At 41.8% G+C, this 17,685-nt stretch overlaps 1 protein-coding gene across 9 annotated transcripts in view; it reads right to left on the reverse strand.

Annotated features, from left to right (window-relative positions):
- Nucleotides 1-8,578: 8,578 nt before the first annotated feature.
- The window catches only part of LOC125464526 (rap1 GTPase-activating protein 2), a 325,971-nt gene continuing 316,864 nt past the window's right edge, over nt 8,579-17,685 (reverse strand). For 7 of the 9 annotated variants that reach the window (XM_048557001.2, XM_059655287.1, XM_059655286.1 and 4 more), the window contains 3 exons: nt 17,070-17,146; nt 16,064-16,117; nt 8,579-13,181 (listed from right to left, as the gene is read on the reverse strand). In XM_048557001.2, coding sequence (XP_048412958.1) covers nt 16,106-16,117; nt 17,070-17,146 — 89 coding nt within the window. In that variant the 3' untranslated portion in view covers nt 8,579-13,181; nt 16,064-16,105. The remainder of the gene's footprint in view (nt 13,182-16,063; nt 16,118-17,069; nt 17,147-17,685) is intronic. The other 2 variants (XM_048556997.2, XM_048556998.2) reach the window with 2 other exon arrangements.

Below are 17,685 nucleotides of genomic sequence, written 5' to 3' on the forward strand. Positions count from 1 at the left end.
GTGCTGGTTAACAAGAACTACCTTACCAGCCCCGTTTTTGCTTTCCCTCCGTTAATTCCCTACTGATTTTATCTGTTTGGGTATTTATTCAATTCCTTTTAGCAAGTTATGATTCAGGCAATGCTGTTCAATTTATACTTACCTGCAGTACGGAGAGATTTATCAGCACAACAAATTAGAAGTAGGCCATTTGGCTGTTGTTGCCTGCTCTGCTAATTGTTAACATTGTCGCTGATAGCGACCTTAACTGAACTTTCATGCCTACCCCAGGTAACCTTTGACCTCTGTTGTCCGTTAAGAATCAACCCTCAGTGTCCCTACCCCTGAACTGAGAGAGTCGGATTCAAGTCCCACCTGCGCCAGAGGTGTGTAATAACATCTCTGAGCTGGTTGACTGGAAAAATAGGGGGAAAAAAAATTAAAAAGCACTTGCAAGAGAGCCCTGTTGTGGCACAGTGGCAGTGTCCCTACCCCGACACTGAGAGGCCTGAGTTCAAGTCCCACCAGCTCCAGCAATCGCTAAAACATCTCTAAACAGATTGATTAGAAAAATAGGTTTAAAAAAATCAAACTAACAACTAATTTAGAAATAATCAATGACCTCCTAACTCCACTGCCCATTGTAATGAAGTCAGCCAGGTAGACCTCATAGAATATGAGTTGGACCAGATTAACAGGCCCAGTTAGGGAGCCCTGGCTGGCAGATGATAAACAGGAGTTTCAGAGATGCTGACACTCAGGATCAGACATGGACAGTCCCTGGCCAGAGCCAGGGACTTTCCACGTGTAAGTAAAGGGTGACAGTTACAGTCATTTTACAGTTGCATAGGACTTTGGTTCGACCACATTTGGAATACTGCGTACAGTTTTGGTCGGCACATTATCAAAAGGATGTAGATGCTTTGGAGAGGGTGCAGAGGAGGTTCACCAGAATGTTGCCTGGTATGGAGAGTGCTAGCTATGAGGAGAGGTTGAATAGATTAGGAATATTTTCATTAGAAAGACGGAGATTGAGGGGGGACCTGATTGACGCCTACAAAATCATTAGAGATATAGACAGGGTGGATAGAAAGAAGCTTTTTCCCAGAGTGGGGGACTCAATTACTAGGGGTCATGATTTCAAGGTGAGAGGGGAAAAGTTTAAGGGAGATATGCATGGAAAGTTCCTTACGCAGAGGGTGGTGGGTGTCTGGAGCATGTTGCCAGTGGAGGTGTTAGAGGTGGGCACGATAGTGCCATTTAAGATGTATCTAGACAGATACATGAATGAGCAGGGAGCAGAGGGATACAGATCCTTGGAAAATAGGCGAAAGGTTTAGATAGAGGATCTGGATTGGTGCAGGCTTGGAGGGCCGAAGGGCCTGTTCCTGTGCTGTAATTTTCTTTGTCCTTTGGTGGCTTGGCGACTGGATGCCAGCCTCTGCGGAGATAGTTCACCCATTGGGGCAGGGAATTCCACAGACCAATGGGCCTGTGACAGAAGAATGTTCCCCCTCTTAAACTAAGTGGGGAGACCCCTTATCTTTGTGCTGTGTCCCAAAGTACAAGTCTTTTCCACAAGCATAAACACCCTCACAACATCCAGCCTGTTAACCCCACCACTTCAATAAAATCACGTCATTCTTCCCAACTCCAAAGGATATAGGCCCCACCTCTCCAATGTTCCCTCATGTCACAGCATTGTTAAAGGTGTGCTAAGTTAGATATTTAAATTATAATTCCATTGGCTGGTGGTACATGGAATGATTTTGTACAGAAGATTATTTTACTTAACAAAGGAACTGGCTGGAAGCAGCTGTTAATTTGCACCTGAAAAACCATATTCCAGTCCATGATAACAAAGTGTGGAGCTGGATGAACACATCAGGACAAGGGTCTAGGCCCGAAACGTCAGCTTTTGTGCTCCTAAGATGCTGCTTGGCCTGCTGTGTTCATCCAGCTCCACACTTTGTTATCTCGGATTCTTCAGCATCCGCAGTTCCCATTATCTCTTCCACTCCATGGAGTGTAAACAGAATCACCGATAGATACATAGAGACCAGGAGCGCAAAGAGGCTGTTCAGCCCCTCAAGCCTGCTTTGCCATTCAATATGATCAGCATTGCTCCTTCATCTCCCACAATCGCATTGAATGAGATTGAGATGGCGATGGTGTGAACAGAGGTGTGAACAGCTCCTTCCAAATTCTCCACGATGGAGATTGGACTATTCTGCAGTCATAGCTAGCATATGTTTGTTAACAGACCCTCCCCATTCCTCAGATGCATGTAAATTGTACAGTACATAATTAAGAAATGCCTTTGAGTTCATTATGACTGTGGAGAAAGTCAAACCCCAATGTTTGTTTGTTTTCCAGACAGTACAGAACTGAACTGCTTTAGTAACTGTGTATGCTTTAGGGACTGTGTATAATGTAAAAATTTTTAATGAATAAAGTATATTCCTGCTATCAAAAAATAGCTGGGATGTTAAAAATGAAATCCCTCAGCTAACACATGAGGCTAAGGAGAAACAATGCAAGACATTCTGTATTCTTTGGAATGTACAACCAACACATAGACAGATCCATATGATCCAGCCTTTAGCGTCTGTGGCTGCTGGATTCAAAAATGCAGAGATTGGTGCAGAGCAGTGAGCGGACACTGCGTTACCACCCCACACCAACATCTTTCTCACTCTCCCTCCAACCGCTAAAAGATAATGGTGGTAACAAGGTGTAGAGCTGGATGAACACAGCAGGCCAAGCAGCATCTTCGGAGCAGGAACGCTGATGTTTCAGGCCTAGACCGGCCCTGTTTGCGGTTTGTAAAACAATCGGTAAACCTCCTTGTTGCAAAGAGAATTTTAAAGGAAGATTTCAACTCAGCAACAGAGGTTTAATAACCAATATTACAAAGAGAACTGCTTCATTCAGGGCCAAAACGTAAAACCTTATGCATTTCCTTATTTTCAAATCTGCATTGTTAACTTAGGTTAACTCTTCAAAGTTGTATTTTTCTGCATGTTTGGGGTTTGAGTGTGTCTTGGTGTGCACTAGGATCACGGAATCAAATAGCCTGGAAAAAAAATCCTTTGATCCTTATCATCCATGCTGACCAGATATTCTAAACTGAATGAGTCCCATTTGTCTGTGTTTGGCCCATGTCCCTCTGAACCTTTCGAAATCATGTACCTGTCCAGATGTCTCTTAAATGTTGTAATTGTACCCACCTCTACCACTTCCTGTGCCATCTCATTCCATATATGCACCACCCTCTGTGTGATTAAGTTAGCCTCTCAGGTCCCTTTACAAACATTCTTCTCTCACCTTAAATGTGTGCCCTCTAATTTTGGACTCCCCTACCCTGGGAAAAAGACGTTGAAAGTGGCCAATATTTGTACATTTAAAAACATATTTTTAGTATATTTTTTACCAAAATTGGTTGTATCAATAAAACTAGTTTCATATTTGTTAACTCAGGATGTTTGATTTAATTCTTGCAAACTGCACAGGTTCAGCCTAGAACATAATGAATTGGCAATCCAGTATCATATTCTAAAATTGAAAAAGCCTGTTGCTGTCACCAACATAGTGGGATAAGAGAAAAAACCAGTTAATCCTCCTCACTTGGGTGTATCAATAACCTTTCTGTTTCCTCTGTGTGTGTTTTCAATTGCTGTGTGCTATGAAATGGTAGAATTATTTTGGTGACTGATTTATTTTGATAATGTATTTGCTGTATGGGTCGAGATCAAGGAACTGAAACTGCGAGAACTGAAGAGTCACTTATTTCGCCAAACTCGCCCTCTCTGTCAGTTTCTGGGGTAGTGAAGGCAACCGGTATTGTCTTCAAGTGGCCAAACTGCCTCTGATTTGCCCCCTATCATTTCAGACACTTCAGTAAATCATCACATCGCTGACCATCCTGGCTTATTGCTCCTGTAGGAAAATACCTTTCTTTGCAGGATCTTGTGGGCCAGGCTGGGGAGGGGAGGAAGGTCTCTCCTGCAAAAGCGCTGAGTCACACATTGTCCCCCACCCCCTGCCAGTGCACCTTGTTGGCAAACCCCACCCTGTGGCTCCACCCTCCTCAATGCAATCTCTCATCTTGAGCCTGGGCCCCTCTGCTCTCCAGAACCTCAGTTGGATGCAGTCCCAATAGCAGTCACAGTGTCCCCAGTGTTAAATACAGAAGATCTGCCTGATCTTAATTGACTCTTCACAGGCTGACCATCTCTGACCCTGTATCCTGTTTGATTTTATAAGAAGTCATTCAGGGCTTAGGGATTCTACTGTGTCGTTTTAACCTGGGGTCTGTAGCCTCCAGAGGACTGTGAGTGAAGCCCCAGACTCGGAAGACTATCACCAGATTGTTAGCTTACATTTATCTGAAATCTCTCAGTTGGAGGCCATGTTGAAAACAACCAAGAGAGTTCTCCCTGATTAATATTTGTCTTTCTTTTATTCTTTCATGGGATGTAGGGTTTTGTTTAGCGATGTCAAAATTTATTACCCATCTCAAATCGCTTTTGAATGGAATGATTCATTAGGCCAGTTTAGTGGTCAGTTAAGAGTCAACCACATTGCTATTGGTCTGGAGTTACATATATTTGGTTCTGTCATGTAGACATCACTGGCCAGTCTTGCATTTATTGCCCATCCCTAGATGACTCGGAGAAGGTTGTGGCCAATGTCCCTCTCAAAGTGTTGTAGTCCATTCAGAGCAGGAATAGCAGATTTCTTTCCCTAAGGGTGCACCTGTGAACCAGATGTGTCTTTACAACAATCAACGATAGCTTCACCGTCACTGTTCCTGAGAATAGCTTTCAATTCCAGGCTTCTTTTTGATTAATTGAATTCAAATTTTGTCACTTGCTGGGTGGGATTTGAACCCATTTTGCTAAAGCAATGGCCTGGGCCTCTGGATCGCTGTTTCAGTGACAAAACCATTACGTCATGCCCTCTCCGACCAAAACAACATTGTTAGAGCATATGAACTGGTTGTTATGATAATATTGTTTATGGGATCTTGCTCTGTGTGAACTTTATGCTGCATTTCCTACGTTCTGCCACTAACTATCTGGATGAGAATATAGAAGGCATGGTTAGTAAGTTTGTGGATGACACCGAAATTGGTGGCATTGTAGACCATGAAGAGGGTTTTTAAAATTGTAAAGGGATCTTCATCAAATGGGTCAATGGGCTGAAAAATGGCAGATAGAGTTCAATCTGGATAAATGCAAGGTATTGCATTTTAGTACTACAAACAAGGGTAGGGCTTATACATTTAATGGTAGGGCCTTAGGTAGCATTGTAGTACAGAGAGACATGGGGGTGCAGGTGCATAATTCTTTAAAGTTTGCATCACGTGTAGACAGGCTGGTTAAAAAGGCATTTGGCACGCTTGCCTTCATTGCTCAGTCCTTTGAGTATAGGAGTTGGGATGTTATTTTGATGTTGTACCGGGCATTGGTGAAGTCTCTTCTGGAATACTATGTCCAGTTCTGGTCACCTAGTTATAGGAGGGATATTACCAGGGTAGAGTGGGTTGAGAAGAGATTTACCAGGATGTTGGTGGGTATGGAAAGTATGAGTTATAAGGAAAGGCTGGATAGGCTGGGACTTTTTTCACTGGAGTGCAGGAGGGTGAGAGGTGACCTGATCGGAGTGTATAAAGTAATGAGAGTATAGATAGAGTTGGTGGCAGTTGTCTTTTCCCTAGGATTGGGGATTTCAAGACTAGGGGGGCACATTTTTAAGGTGAGAGGAGAGAGATATAAAAAAGACATAAGGGCAAATTTTTTACTCAGAGGGTGGTTCACTTCTGGAATGAACTTCCTGAGAAGTGGTTGATGTGGGTACAATTACAGCATTTAAAAGATAGTTGGATGGATATATGAATAGGAAAGGTCTGGAGGGATATGGGCAAGTAGCTAGTAGGATATGGGACTACTTTGGTTTGGGATTATATTTGGCATAGATTGACTGGACCAATGGGTTTGTTCCTGTGCTGTATGACTCTCTGAGTCGATTCTTTGCAGCATTCTTGAGTACGGGTGAGGTCCTGGAGGACTGGAGAATTGCTAATGTTGTCCCCTTGTTTAAGAAGGGCAGCAAGGATAATCCAGGTAATTATAGACCGGTGAGCCTGACGTCAGCAGTGGGAAGCTGCTGGAGAAGATACAGAGGGATAGGATCTATTTACATTTGGAAGAAAATGGGATTATTCGTGATAGGCAGCATGGTTTTGTGCAGGGAAGGTCTTGTCTTACCAACTTGATAGAATTCTTCAAGGAAGTAACAAAGTTGATAGATGAGGGAAGGGCTGTAGATGTCATATACATGGGCTTCAGTAAGGCATTTGATAAGGTTCCCCATGGTAGGCTGATGGAGAAAGTGAAGTTGCATGGGGTCCATGGTGTACTAGCCAGATGGACAGAGAATTGGCTGGCAACAGGAGACAGAGAGTTGTAGTGGAAGGAAGTTTCTCCAAATGGAGAACCGTGACCAGTGGTGTTTCACAGGGATCTGTGCTGGGACCACTGTGTTTGTGATATACATAAAAGATCTGGAGGAAGGTATAGATGGTCTGATTAGCAAGTTTGCAGATGACACTAAGATTGGTGGAGTAGCAGACAGTGAAGGGGACAGTCGGAGAATGCAGCAGAATATAGATAGACTGGAGAAATGGCAGATGGAGTTCAATCCAGGCAAATGCGAGGTGATGCATTTTGTAAGATCCAATTCAAGAGGAAACTATACGGTAAATGGAAAAGCCCTGGGGAAAATTAATGCACAGAGAGATCTGGGTGTTCAGTCCATTGTACCCTGAAGGTGGGAACGCAGATCGATTGAGTGGTCGAGAAGGCATACGGCATGCTTTCATTCATTGGACGGGGTATTGAGTACAAGAGTTGGCAGGTCATGTTGCAGTTCTATAGGACTTTGATTCAACCACATTTGGAATACTGAGCACAGTTCTGGTCGCCACATTACCAAACGAATGTGGATGATTTGGTGAGAGTGCAGAGGAGGTTCACTATGATGTTGCCTGGTATGGAGGGCGCTAACTATGAAGAGAGGTTGAGTAGATTAGGGTAGAAAGATGGAGGTTGAGGGGCGACCTGATTGAGGCCTACAAAATCATGAAAGGTATAGAGAGGGTGGATACTAGAAGGTTTTTCCCAGAGTGGGGTCTCAATTACTAGGGGTCACGATTTCAAGGTGTGAGGGGAAAAGTTTAAGGGAAATAGGCGTGGGAAGTTCTTTACGCAGAGAGTGGTGGATGCCAGTGGAGGTGGTAGAGGCGGGCACGATAGTGTCATTTAAGATGTACCTAGACAGATACATGAATGGGCAGGGAGCAGAGGGATAAAGATCCTTGGAAAATAGGTGACAGGTTTAGATAGAGGATCTGGATCGGCACAGGCTTGGAGGGCCAAAGGGCCTGTTCCTGTGCTGTAATTTTCTTTGTTCTTTGTTCTTTGTTCTGTGACTACACCTGAAAACTATGTAGTTGGCTGTGAAGTGTTTTGGCATGCCCAGAGATGTTGAAAGGTGCTATATAATTGTTAAATCTTCCATTACAAACACACTAGTTCTATTCCTGAATGGGGAGAATAAGCGTTGCTGGGGATAATTTCACTTTAAATTAATTGCTGGGTGGAAAATATGCGATTGTGAGTTGGCAGCTCTTTTCACACTGGATATAATGTTCCTTTTCAGTGTGGACCTGCTGGTTTATTACAACCTTCATTATGTGTTTAGTGATATCATTTTCTAAGAGTAAGTGGCAGTTTCTTGGTAGCCAAAACTGTCAGCCCCCAAGACCGTGTTGCTATTTAAAAGTGGTGCCTGTACAGGGTAGTTTGAACAAAGTCCGCTGAACTATCACAGAACTTTTAACAACACAGAAAGAGGCCCTTCCGTCTGTACTGGCTCTCAAATCAGGGACCAACTAAAGCTTTGGGCAACTGCTGCCAAGATGCAATAGGGAAAGACCACCATCCAAGGTCTTTTTACTGAAATTAAATGGGTGTCCCTTCAGTTATCAGACCACCATCATAGCGTCTCAAATACATGTAAATATGGTCTTGTGCAAGTAAGAAATGTCATTAGTTTGATGTTAGAGCGAGCCAAACTCGAATACTTGCCCGTTTCTTCTTATGCTACTGTGCAGAACTGAACTGCTTTAGGGACTCCATGTTTACATATTTATATTTATGAATAAAGTACGTTTTTGAAATGAGAAAAAGCTCTCCAAATCAGCATATTGCATAATGCCAGTCTTCTGTCTTCTTCTCGAAACTCAGGGTTTAGCTCCTTTCCAAACAAGCAGGTAATTTATTGGTGAATGGCTTCCACCTCAATCTCAATGCAATTCCTGATCCTAAGCATTCACTGAAAAAGTGCATAAGCTTTTCCTAATATTGTTTTTGCTTCTTTGACTGATTAATTTAAATCTGTACCTTCTCCTTTCTGAATAAGTACACTTCCTCAAGCTCCCAGCCTAACCATATTCCCTCCGGCCTCTATGTATGGAACTTATAGACATGTTATGAGCCCATCATAAGAAATACTTAATTTATGACTCAAATCATTCTGACACAAAATACATTTATTATCTGTAGCATCACACGGAAACATGGGCAAAATATACAAACATGGATTTTTGATATCCTCCAGTTTTTACATCACAACAAAAGAAATTTGCCAAGGTAGCAATAAATTAATTATACAATATTTACATCCGTGGATAGATCAGGCAGCTTCATAAAGCTCTGTCACATCTCATTAACAGTTCCACACACATAATCCTAACCATTCACTTCAGTTCACCTCATAAAGGCCTCAATTGTAGGTCTCGATTCCACTGTTTCAAATTTCAAATCTTCTGCATTCTGTGTTTGATCAATACATGTTGGCAGGACTGTAGCTCCAGGAACCTCTTGCATTTCAAAGATTACACCTACTGGGGCATGTTTATATGTATGTGTGACAGTGGGTTGGAAGAAAAATCACATTACAGACACATTAGCATTAGGTTGTGTCTATTGGTGTTAAGTGATGCCATCAACTGCAATGAGGATTGTGCTTTTAATGGCACCGTCACAAAGGCAAAAGAACGCCAAATGTTAGCGAAAATATTCAGAGAAATGGCCAACAAAATAGACCCCAAGGAGACTTCTACTAGCAGGTCCCAAAGGGGCAAGGAAAAATGCTTCAGCCAGTGAGATGGCTGATGTGTTTGACAACTTGGTGACAGTCTGGTACAGATGTACAGCCCGCCAGAGTTTGACAATATCAGATATGCCAATGCGCCAGGTCTCTGCAATCAGGGTTCCCTTACAGAGCCTGTCCAATCCATCTCCCTTTGACCTGCAACTTAGCTCAGCCCAGGGCTCAGGAGGGCAAAAAGCCTGGCTGACCAGCTCGTTCCTTGAGCTAATCTCACTGAGTGACAGAAATCCTGTGTGATTTTCACCACTCTGCAGCATCAGCAAGAACATGTCTCCCAACAATGAATATTCTCGTTGCTCTAACAGTGTGTGAAGTTTCAAACTCATGACTATGGGGAAAGTGCCCACCAGTTAGAGGCTCACTGAATGTTTCATTCCCTCTATCCTTTGAGCATTTTAAACAAACAGAATTACAAATTAAGCTGAATTTTATGGTTTATCTAAAAGACATAGTAAGATTTATCCAGACTTGAATACTTAATAAATATTTTCCATAAACCTGTCAGCCATTTTGCTCAATCTGACAATGGTGAAAGTCATACTCAGAAAATCAAGATGGCAGAACTGATGTCTGGTTATAGGCTGTGATAATACCTGAGATATTAAGGTGCAGCTTGTTCATTATATAAGGTAGATTCTTGTGTTTCTATTTCTCTGTTTATCATTCCTTTGTGGACAGTTTGATATTTTTGTAATGTCTGAAAGAAAATACATTCATGCGTAATGAGGTGAATCCCTCTTGGGTGCCCATGCAGGGGGCGAGAGACTGTACAGGAAAGTGTGGGGAACCAGGATCTAACCTCTACCTGTCACCACACTAGGGCAAGAAGTTTTCCAAGATGCAAGAAGTGGGGAGTACAACTTTAAATTCCAACACCTGAGGATACTGTGGTTGATTACACGCGAAGTCTTGCAAATTCTTTTCAGATTTTAGTGACCTCACATAAGAATACAGAAGACTTGATTTTGATTTTGCACCATACAAAATGACTTTCATTAAACCAGTGATTAGACAGTCGCTGGGCATCAGGTAGGCTCCTAAATCTGCTGCCTCTAAAATCATGGGTGATTTATAGTCAATTCAATGAGATGTATCTTACAGAGGGCCAACATATGACAGAATCATCAGTTGTCTCCTGTGGATGTGATGTTAAAAATAATCGTTCCAGTTCTGAAATAAGGCCAAGAATACAAAATGTGTATTAAAATGCTTGGGAAATATTTTAGAATTCCACAGAGAAGATCTTGCCAGATTCTGTCCCTGCCTTTTTCTTCTAGGGTGAAGAGTTTTTACACGGTGCAGACTTCAGTGATAGACTGGATAATAACTGGTCAAGCACATTTCATTTGTGACAGGCTTGTGAGAGGAATAGACAGAAGGGACGAGTATGGAGTTAAAATGAGTAGAAAAGAGAGCAGTGAGTGAGTGGGGAGACATTAAGGAAACAGATAGAATGGAAATCCACTTGAATGAGAGAGAGAAAGAGAGACAAAGGAGCAAGAAGGAGAGAGAAAGTATAAATAAGTTGATGAGAATGAAAGGAGACAACACAACGAGAAGTTTAGATGGGCGACAATACATGTGGAAACCTAACAGAAAGGCTCGAGTTAGAGATTTAACAGGAAGTAGAAAGACAAGAGTAACTAGGAATTAGCAAGTGAGGGAGAGAGAGCAAAGGAGACATAGGAGATAAAGAAAACAGAAAAAAAGTGAGGATGAGTTAGAGGGAAGTGAGTGGGGTGAGTCAGAGATAATTGTCAAATCTTTGGTCCAGATTACTTCACATTCAGATCTGTAAGATAGTAGACCCAGTGTGATCCAATCCCTAAAGGATTCAAATGCTCATCGTGGCAGGGCACCCAGGCAGCCCTCTTACAGTTTTGTAATCTCGCATTCTTTTAACGTTGACACAAATTCCAACATGCAATTTTTATACTATGTTGTCTGAATTAGCTGATACTCAGTCTATACAGAGGTTATGACTTAATCCTCACAATAAAAACACTCCAAATCAGCTGGTGAGAACTGTACACATTTATCCACAGGTTTTGGCCCTTGATAGCGACAAATAAAAACATGGCAATTATTGTCAAAATCTTAACAGCAGAAAGGTTCTCTCGGTCACCCCTGGGCTGATTTGGGCAGCAAACATGGCATTTTTTTTTAAAAAAGCTCTCTCTACTAAATGGTGTTTGACAATTTCACTGTAACTATTAATTAATTAAAAATTCAACTTGAAGATACAATACTCACTGACCAATCATTTTCTGAGTGGTGTCACATTTCTGAAAGTGGAAAACATCATTCCACATCAAAGTGCGGAGTGTATCAAACACTATCCAACAGGAGAGTACCAATGTGAGGCCAGGCATTGAGGGCTTTTACAAAATAAAGGAGTTCTGTTTCTCGTGCCAATTTCAATACTAAATAAAGTAGGCTTGGAACAACAAGAGAGAACCAGGGAATAGTTGGCAGCTCTCCCAGGGCTAGAGGAGAATGTCTGCACCAAACTGCAATATTCTTGAATCTCAAGCAGGCTTTAAATTAAGAATTGAGGTTTACTTCTGTACAACAGACACTGTTTTGTGATGTTCACCTTCAGAAAGGGAAACAGAACGGGGACAAGACTATTAAAAATTACTAGATGGGGTGGGCATGGTAGAGTTTGGATCTCTCACATATAGTAGTGGTTCTTGGGTCAGGGTGGCACCATGGGTTAGGGCACTTGTATGTGGCAGCCTTGGGGTTAGCTCTAGTAATTGTTGGGGTTCAGGAGCACATGGCCTTGGTGCCACAGAAATGGGGTGGAGGGCAGCTCAGGTCAGATTCACTTCAGTTCCCAAACTGTGCAACAGGTGAGAAATCATTTCTTACCATCCAGTGCTCAGCTAGAAGTGGCAATCTGGGAACAGATCTGGTGCCCACCGTCTGACTTTCAAAACCCAAGGACCACATTGACCAAGAAAAGGAGATAAAATAAAACTGGAAAGGAAAATACTTGAAGCTTTCACATTGTTCAGGGAACAAACTAAAATGAATTATAATCTTGTTGAACACATTTTACTGTAATCCTTCAGTGATACATTTGCCCAGTACCGGGAAAGGCAGATTTTTTGTAACTTTGCACATATTTAACATTTAAATGTAACATCAGATATACGTACGACAAACCTAGCAGGACACAATGGACAGTTTTGTTAATTGGCAGTGTAAACATGGTGAATAACAGGTTACAACGCAAAGTTTAGGCTCTGTTACAATTACTGTGCAAAGCAACATCAGCAGGGATTCAGGTACGGCCGCCCCACTGCCTCAGGATGACTAGACGAGGGAGGACGTGTTTGAAGATTGACATCGCTGTAGTCTCCTAGTTTTGCTGCTCTCTGTCCTCAGACAGGAGGCAGTTACATTACCCCAAATGTTTTCCTGATGGGCTTGGAGGCCTCAAGGAGGTCTGTTTTTAGGATATGTCGGAGCTCCTTCAATATCCATCCCAGGTACATCCCATTGCAAGTTGTAAAGAAGCATGCTTATGACTTTTAAAACAGTATCTCCAATGGTCAAGTGGCCAAAGGAAGCTACATTTCAGAAGGCTGCAGAACCACACAAGGGAAGGACAGGTAGGGGACATTGAAGGTTATCCATACGGTGTTGCCTCGTACACACATCAGACTGCTTAAACCATTACAATTACACATCACCAAGTGGGTCCTAAATAGGTTTACTGTGAAGCTGGAGTGGACTACCTGAACCCCAGTAACAGCAGATATAGGACAGAGTTTCCTGGCAATTTCCAGCCTCCCAGGGCACGGGAGGGTGTGCTTCACTTGCAGAAAGGACGGGATGCAGCTCAATGTGAACCAGCTGTAGCTATGTTTGCGGCGAATGCAAGTTTCCACTAGATGTTGGAGAGAATGAAGGGCGCCTTTACTGTCAATGGATTATCCCTGAAATGATGTTCACTGGAAACAATTGTAGAGAGTACCGTCAGCAGGACACTCAAGATTAATGAAATTAATTATTTTCAAAATAAATTTTAATAACAGTTTCAAAACTAGGCTTTGGTCTGTGTCATCTCACAAACTTTAATGTCTTTATGTGAAATTGCTTTGTGCACTATTTTAACTTTATGACCTTGACAATTTTAAATTGTTTACAGCCTCCATTTAAACAAGAGTAACTAAACATTAGCTAATAACACTTTTATAAGAAATTTACAGTGCACAGTTTTCTGTCTTTGCAACAATAGCATTGACTAAAGTTATTTTCCTCATAAAATTACAGGATCCAGTAGGTGGAAATATGAGAAAGTGAAGTTTGTAACTGGTGCTCATCTGGATCCAGTTATGTCTGGGTATGACTTGCTGGTCAATACCAGTTAATAATATGTGGAATAGTGGGAGAAAACGCATCTTAATCGTCAAATATTCAACACTTCCTTGGTTTTCTCTCCAGATATTACACACAGATATCCTCTCCATGCAGTTTTGTTCACATCTGATTAAAGACAGTGGTATCAAGAGGCGAACTGATTGTACACAGTGCCTAAGGCTACTTTTCAGAGACCAGCAACTCAGTTCAGAAATTGATATGAAATCTTGTTGGGCTATTTTTTCATTTATCTGCCATGGGTTGTGGGTGTTGCTGGCAACTCCAGTATTTATTGCCCATCACTAATTGCCCTTGAACTGAGTGGCTTGATAGGTAATATCAGAGTCAACTATATCACTGTGGATCAGTGTTCCTATGTAGGCCAGAATAGGTAAGGAAGATAGACTTCCTTCCTAAATTAGTGGATCAGGTGAGTTTTTTTTGATGTTTTGTTATAGCTGCTGGGTCGCCATTACCAACTAGCTTTATATTCTAGATTGATTAATTTAGCAGCGATGGTGAGATTCTGAACCGATCTCTTCACCCTGGGTCACTGAATTACTTACCCAGCAATATTAGCATTATGCCACCATTTCCCCACATTCATCAACTGCACAGATGGTCATGGATTTAGAACCTGAGCTATGAAGGCAGCTTATTGTCTTGCTCCGTTCCAGAGATAAAATTAGTCCTGAGGGAGCTAAAGGGCTTCAAGGAAACCAGAGCAGGAAGTTTAAGAGAAAGAGATGGTAAGCGGTTAGGTTAACGTTAATGATCTTGACAGATCTGGCAGCATCTTGGATGGAAACATAAAGTTTACATTTTGAGTCCAAACAGTTCCAGAGAAATGTCAGACCGGACTTGAAATGTTAACCCTGTTTTTGTCTCCACAGATGCTGTCAGATCTCAAGTATCTCCAGCGTTTTTTGGTTCTACCACTAAATTGATCCTGAGGTGAGAGGGTCATCTTATGAGGAGGGATTGAGTAGAATGGACCAGTCTTCTCTGGAATTTATAAGAATGATAGAACATCTCATTGCAACGTATAAAGTCCTTACAGACCTTGATTAGGTAGATGCTGTTACCCCTGGCTAGAGAGTTTAGCATCATTGGTCCCACGTTAAGCAGATGGCTTTTGAAGATTGAGACAAGGAACTTCTCTATACATAATGTTGTGAAGCTTTGGATTTCTCTACCTCAGAGACCAGTGAAGTCAATGGGTGTATCCAGGACTGAGTTAATGCGTTTTTATATGTTCACTGAGTCACGGAATACAGGGACAAAGTGTAAATGTTGAGATGTTGTCTCAGCCATGATCTTACTGAATGATGGGTCACTCTTCAGTGGGTATAATTTACCCCAGCTCCCATCTCTTGTGTTCTACTCCGCACCTGCTGTTTTCATTTTAGATGTGCAACGTTTGTTTACTTTAGTAATCAGCCCAGTGAACTTTCGCAGCACCTGACTGAGGTAATTGTTATCTTTCCTTTGGCAAAGAGACAAAATATTGTGTATGGAATCTCCTATAAAGTGCTCCAGGATTATGTAGAGTGCCCAAATTTGTATAAAACTGCAGCAAGGTTTCCGCTAGTAAATACCTACTATCCATACCCTGAAGTCTTCTACCTCCCATTTAATTCCTTACCTATTTACTTGACTAATACTTGGAATGGACTGGCATTTTATGACAGAAGATTGAACAGGCTAGGATTGTATTCACTGGAATTTAGAAGAGCAAGAAGTGACTTGAATGGAACATATCACAGAGTCACAAAGTCACAGACTCATACAGCATGGAAATAGACACTTTGATCTAACTTGTCCATACCAATCAGATAATCTAAATTATTCCAGTTCCATTTGCTAGAATTTGGCCCATATTCCTCTAACCCCTTCCTATTCCTATACCCATTCAGATGCCTTTTAAATATTGTAATTCAGATTCTGAGCGGTCTTGACATGGAAGATGTGGAGAGGTTGAACGAATCAAGAACTAGGGGTGACTGTTTAAAGAAAAGCGGTTACCTTTTTAAGATAGAGACAAATAATTTTTTGTTTAGAGGATCAAAGAGTCATAGAGGTCTACAGCACATAAAAAGGCCCCTCAGCCCATTGCATCCGAATAAGTCAAATATACTCCCATTTCCCAGCGCTTGGCCTATAGCCTTGGCATTATGAATCTTTGGAACTGTCTTCCTCATAATGCGGAGGATAAGAAGTTTTTGAAATTTTTAAGTCAGAGGGAGATGGATTCTTGCTCAGCAAGGGGTAAAATGTTATTAGGAGTAGACAGGAAAATGGAGTTGTGGTTACAATCAGATCAGTGATGGTCTTATTGAATGGTGCAGCAGGCTTGAATGGAGGGTGGCTGACTCCCGTTCCTAAGTCACATGTTCTGACATATTTCAAAAGGAATATGTTGATAGAACACACACATATCAGGAATGGAGATGAAGCAAATACAAGGACTGACCTTACAAGTGCAAAATGTCGGGGGTGGGGGGCACTGACTCTGTTAGTGACCCTGCTGAAAACAATTGGAATAAAATTAACTCAGCTGCTGGTTAGCTTTTAAATGATTACTAACAATAGAAACATGAACCAGTTGTGAATTCAACAAAGTTAGATCACAACCACTGCTCCTCATTTCAAAATGCTGCAATACCTCTTTAGTGACCTCGTCCAGATAAAAAACCTCTCTTTTCTCACATGTTCCCTGGCAACCTGCTTTTCCTTTGTATATAATGAGCCAGTTAAATCACTCCTGCTCGCCACAATGTTGCTGACCTTTCCTTTTCTTCCTCCCTTCCACCCACCCTTTTCCCCAGATTCTAAATCTGTAACTTCCTGCCAGCTCGATGACAGAATGTAGATCTGAAATATTAACCCTGATTCTCCCCTCACAAATGCTCAAAGACCTGCTGAGTATTTCCACCATTTTCTGTTTTTGTTTCAGATTTTCAGTATCTGCAGGTTTGTATGTTGTCAGTAAGGGAGGCAGAGCACTACAGGATGTTCTAGATAGCCTGTGGGCTGGATGGAATATTGTATACTATATGGGCAGATACAATATGGGATTAATTGAACACTGTACTGATGCATGAAGGCTTAGAACCCAGCCTGCCTAGGAAGCTATTTGCTGAGAATGGGCTTACATCACCAAAAGAAGGCCATTAACTACCAGCTTTTTGCCTGAGTAATTCAAACGTAATCCCAATACTGCTGTTTTCTCTGCCTCACCTGTTTATCTCACTACTTCTCTTCAAAGATTCCACGGTCGCTGTCTATGCCCAGTGTCTCCAACTACCCCCATTGAACCCTCTCAGAACAATGTAAACATAAATTCACTGAGCCTAGAAGCTGCTTAACGACTATGATCGTGACGAAGGTTATCGTGAGAAAATGCTTTAACTGAGAAGTTATTCAATGTGTCAAATTCACGACAAAGAAAGGGCCGGACTTGGTGGCCCGGTACTTACTGGATTTGAGCTGTAATGGAGTTTATCAAATCTGAATTTCAAAGTAGTTCTTGGAGAAGTTTTACACTTGGCTGTATCTGTGGAGGAAAATAAACTTTCAAAACATGTAGATTGACAATGCGGTGTACAGTGACAAGAGGAATCTTTCATGGCAATAGCTGTTGGAACTTTGTTTCAGATTTCTTTATCGTCACTTGGAAGATACATGGGCCAAAGCAGGACCAGGTTGGGGGGAGTAGAGGAGATCAATCAAGATGCTATGATTAGCCCACTGCACACTCTGAGCATACACCACAGCTAGCCTGAACCATATCTCACCATCTTCAGATGTTGCATGCACCAAATTAAAACCTTTCTGAATTGTAAAGGTTTTTCTTTCTCAGGCAAGAAATAGAAGGCCAAGTTGCACTATTTTCTCATCCTCATGTAAGCTACACTTCAGGACTCCTCTTTCAGAGTTTGGCAGTTGTATAACCTGGTTTCATGCGACTTCTGACTCGGTTTCACTTATATAGCTCATGGTTTTATTAAATAACCTGAAACCACAGCAATCTGATAGTCAGATACTCCGAGGTTCAGTGACAGTTCTACCTCAGGAAAATGTGTGTTTTATTAG

This window comes from Stegostoma tigrinum, chromosome 27 (assembly GCF_030684315.1).
Source record: "Stegostoma tigrinum isolate sSteTig4 chromosome 27, sSteTig4.hap1, whole genome shotgun sequence".
Classification (NCBI taxonomy): domain Eukaryota; kingdom Metazoa; phylum Chordata; class Chondrichthyes; order Orectolobiformes; family Stegostomatidae; genus Stegostoma; species Stegostoma tigrinum.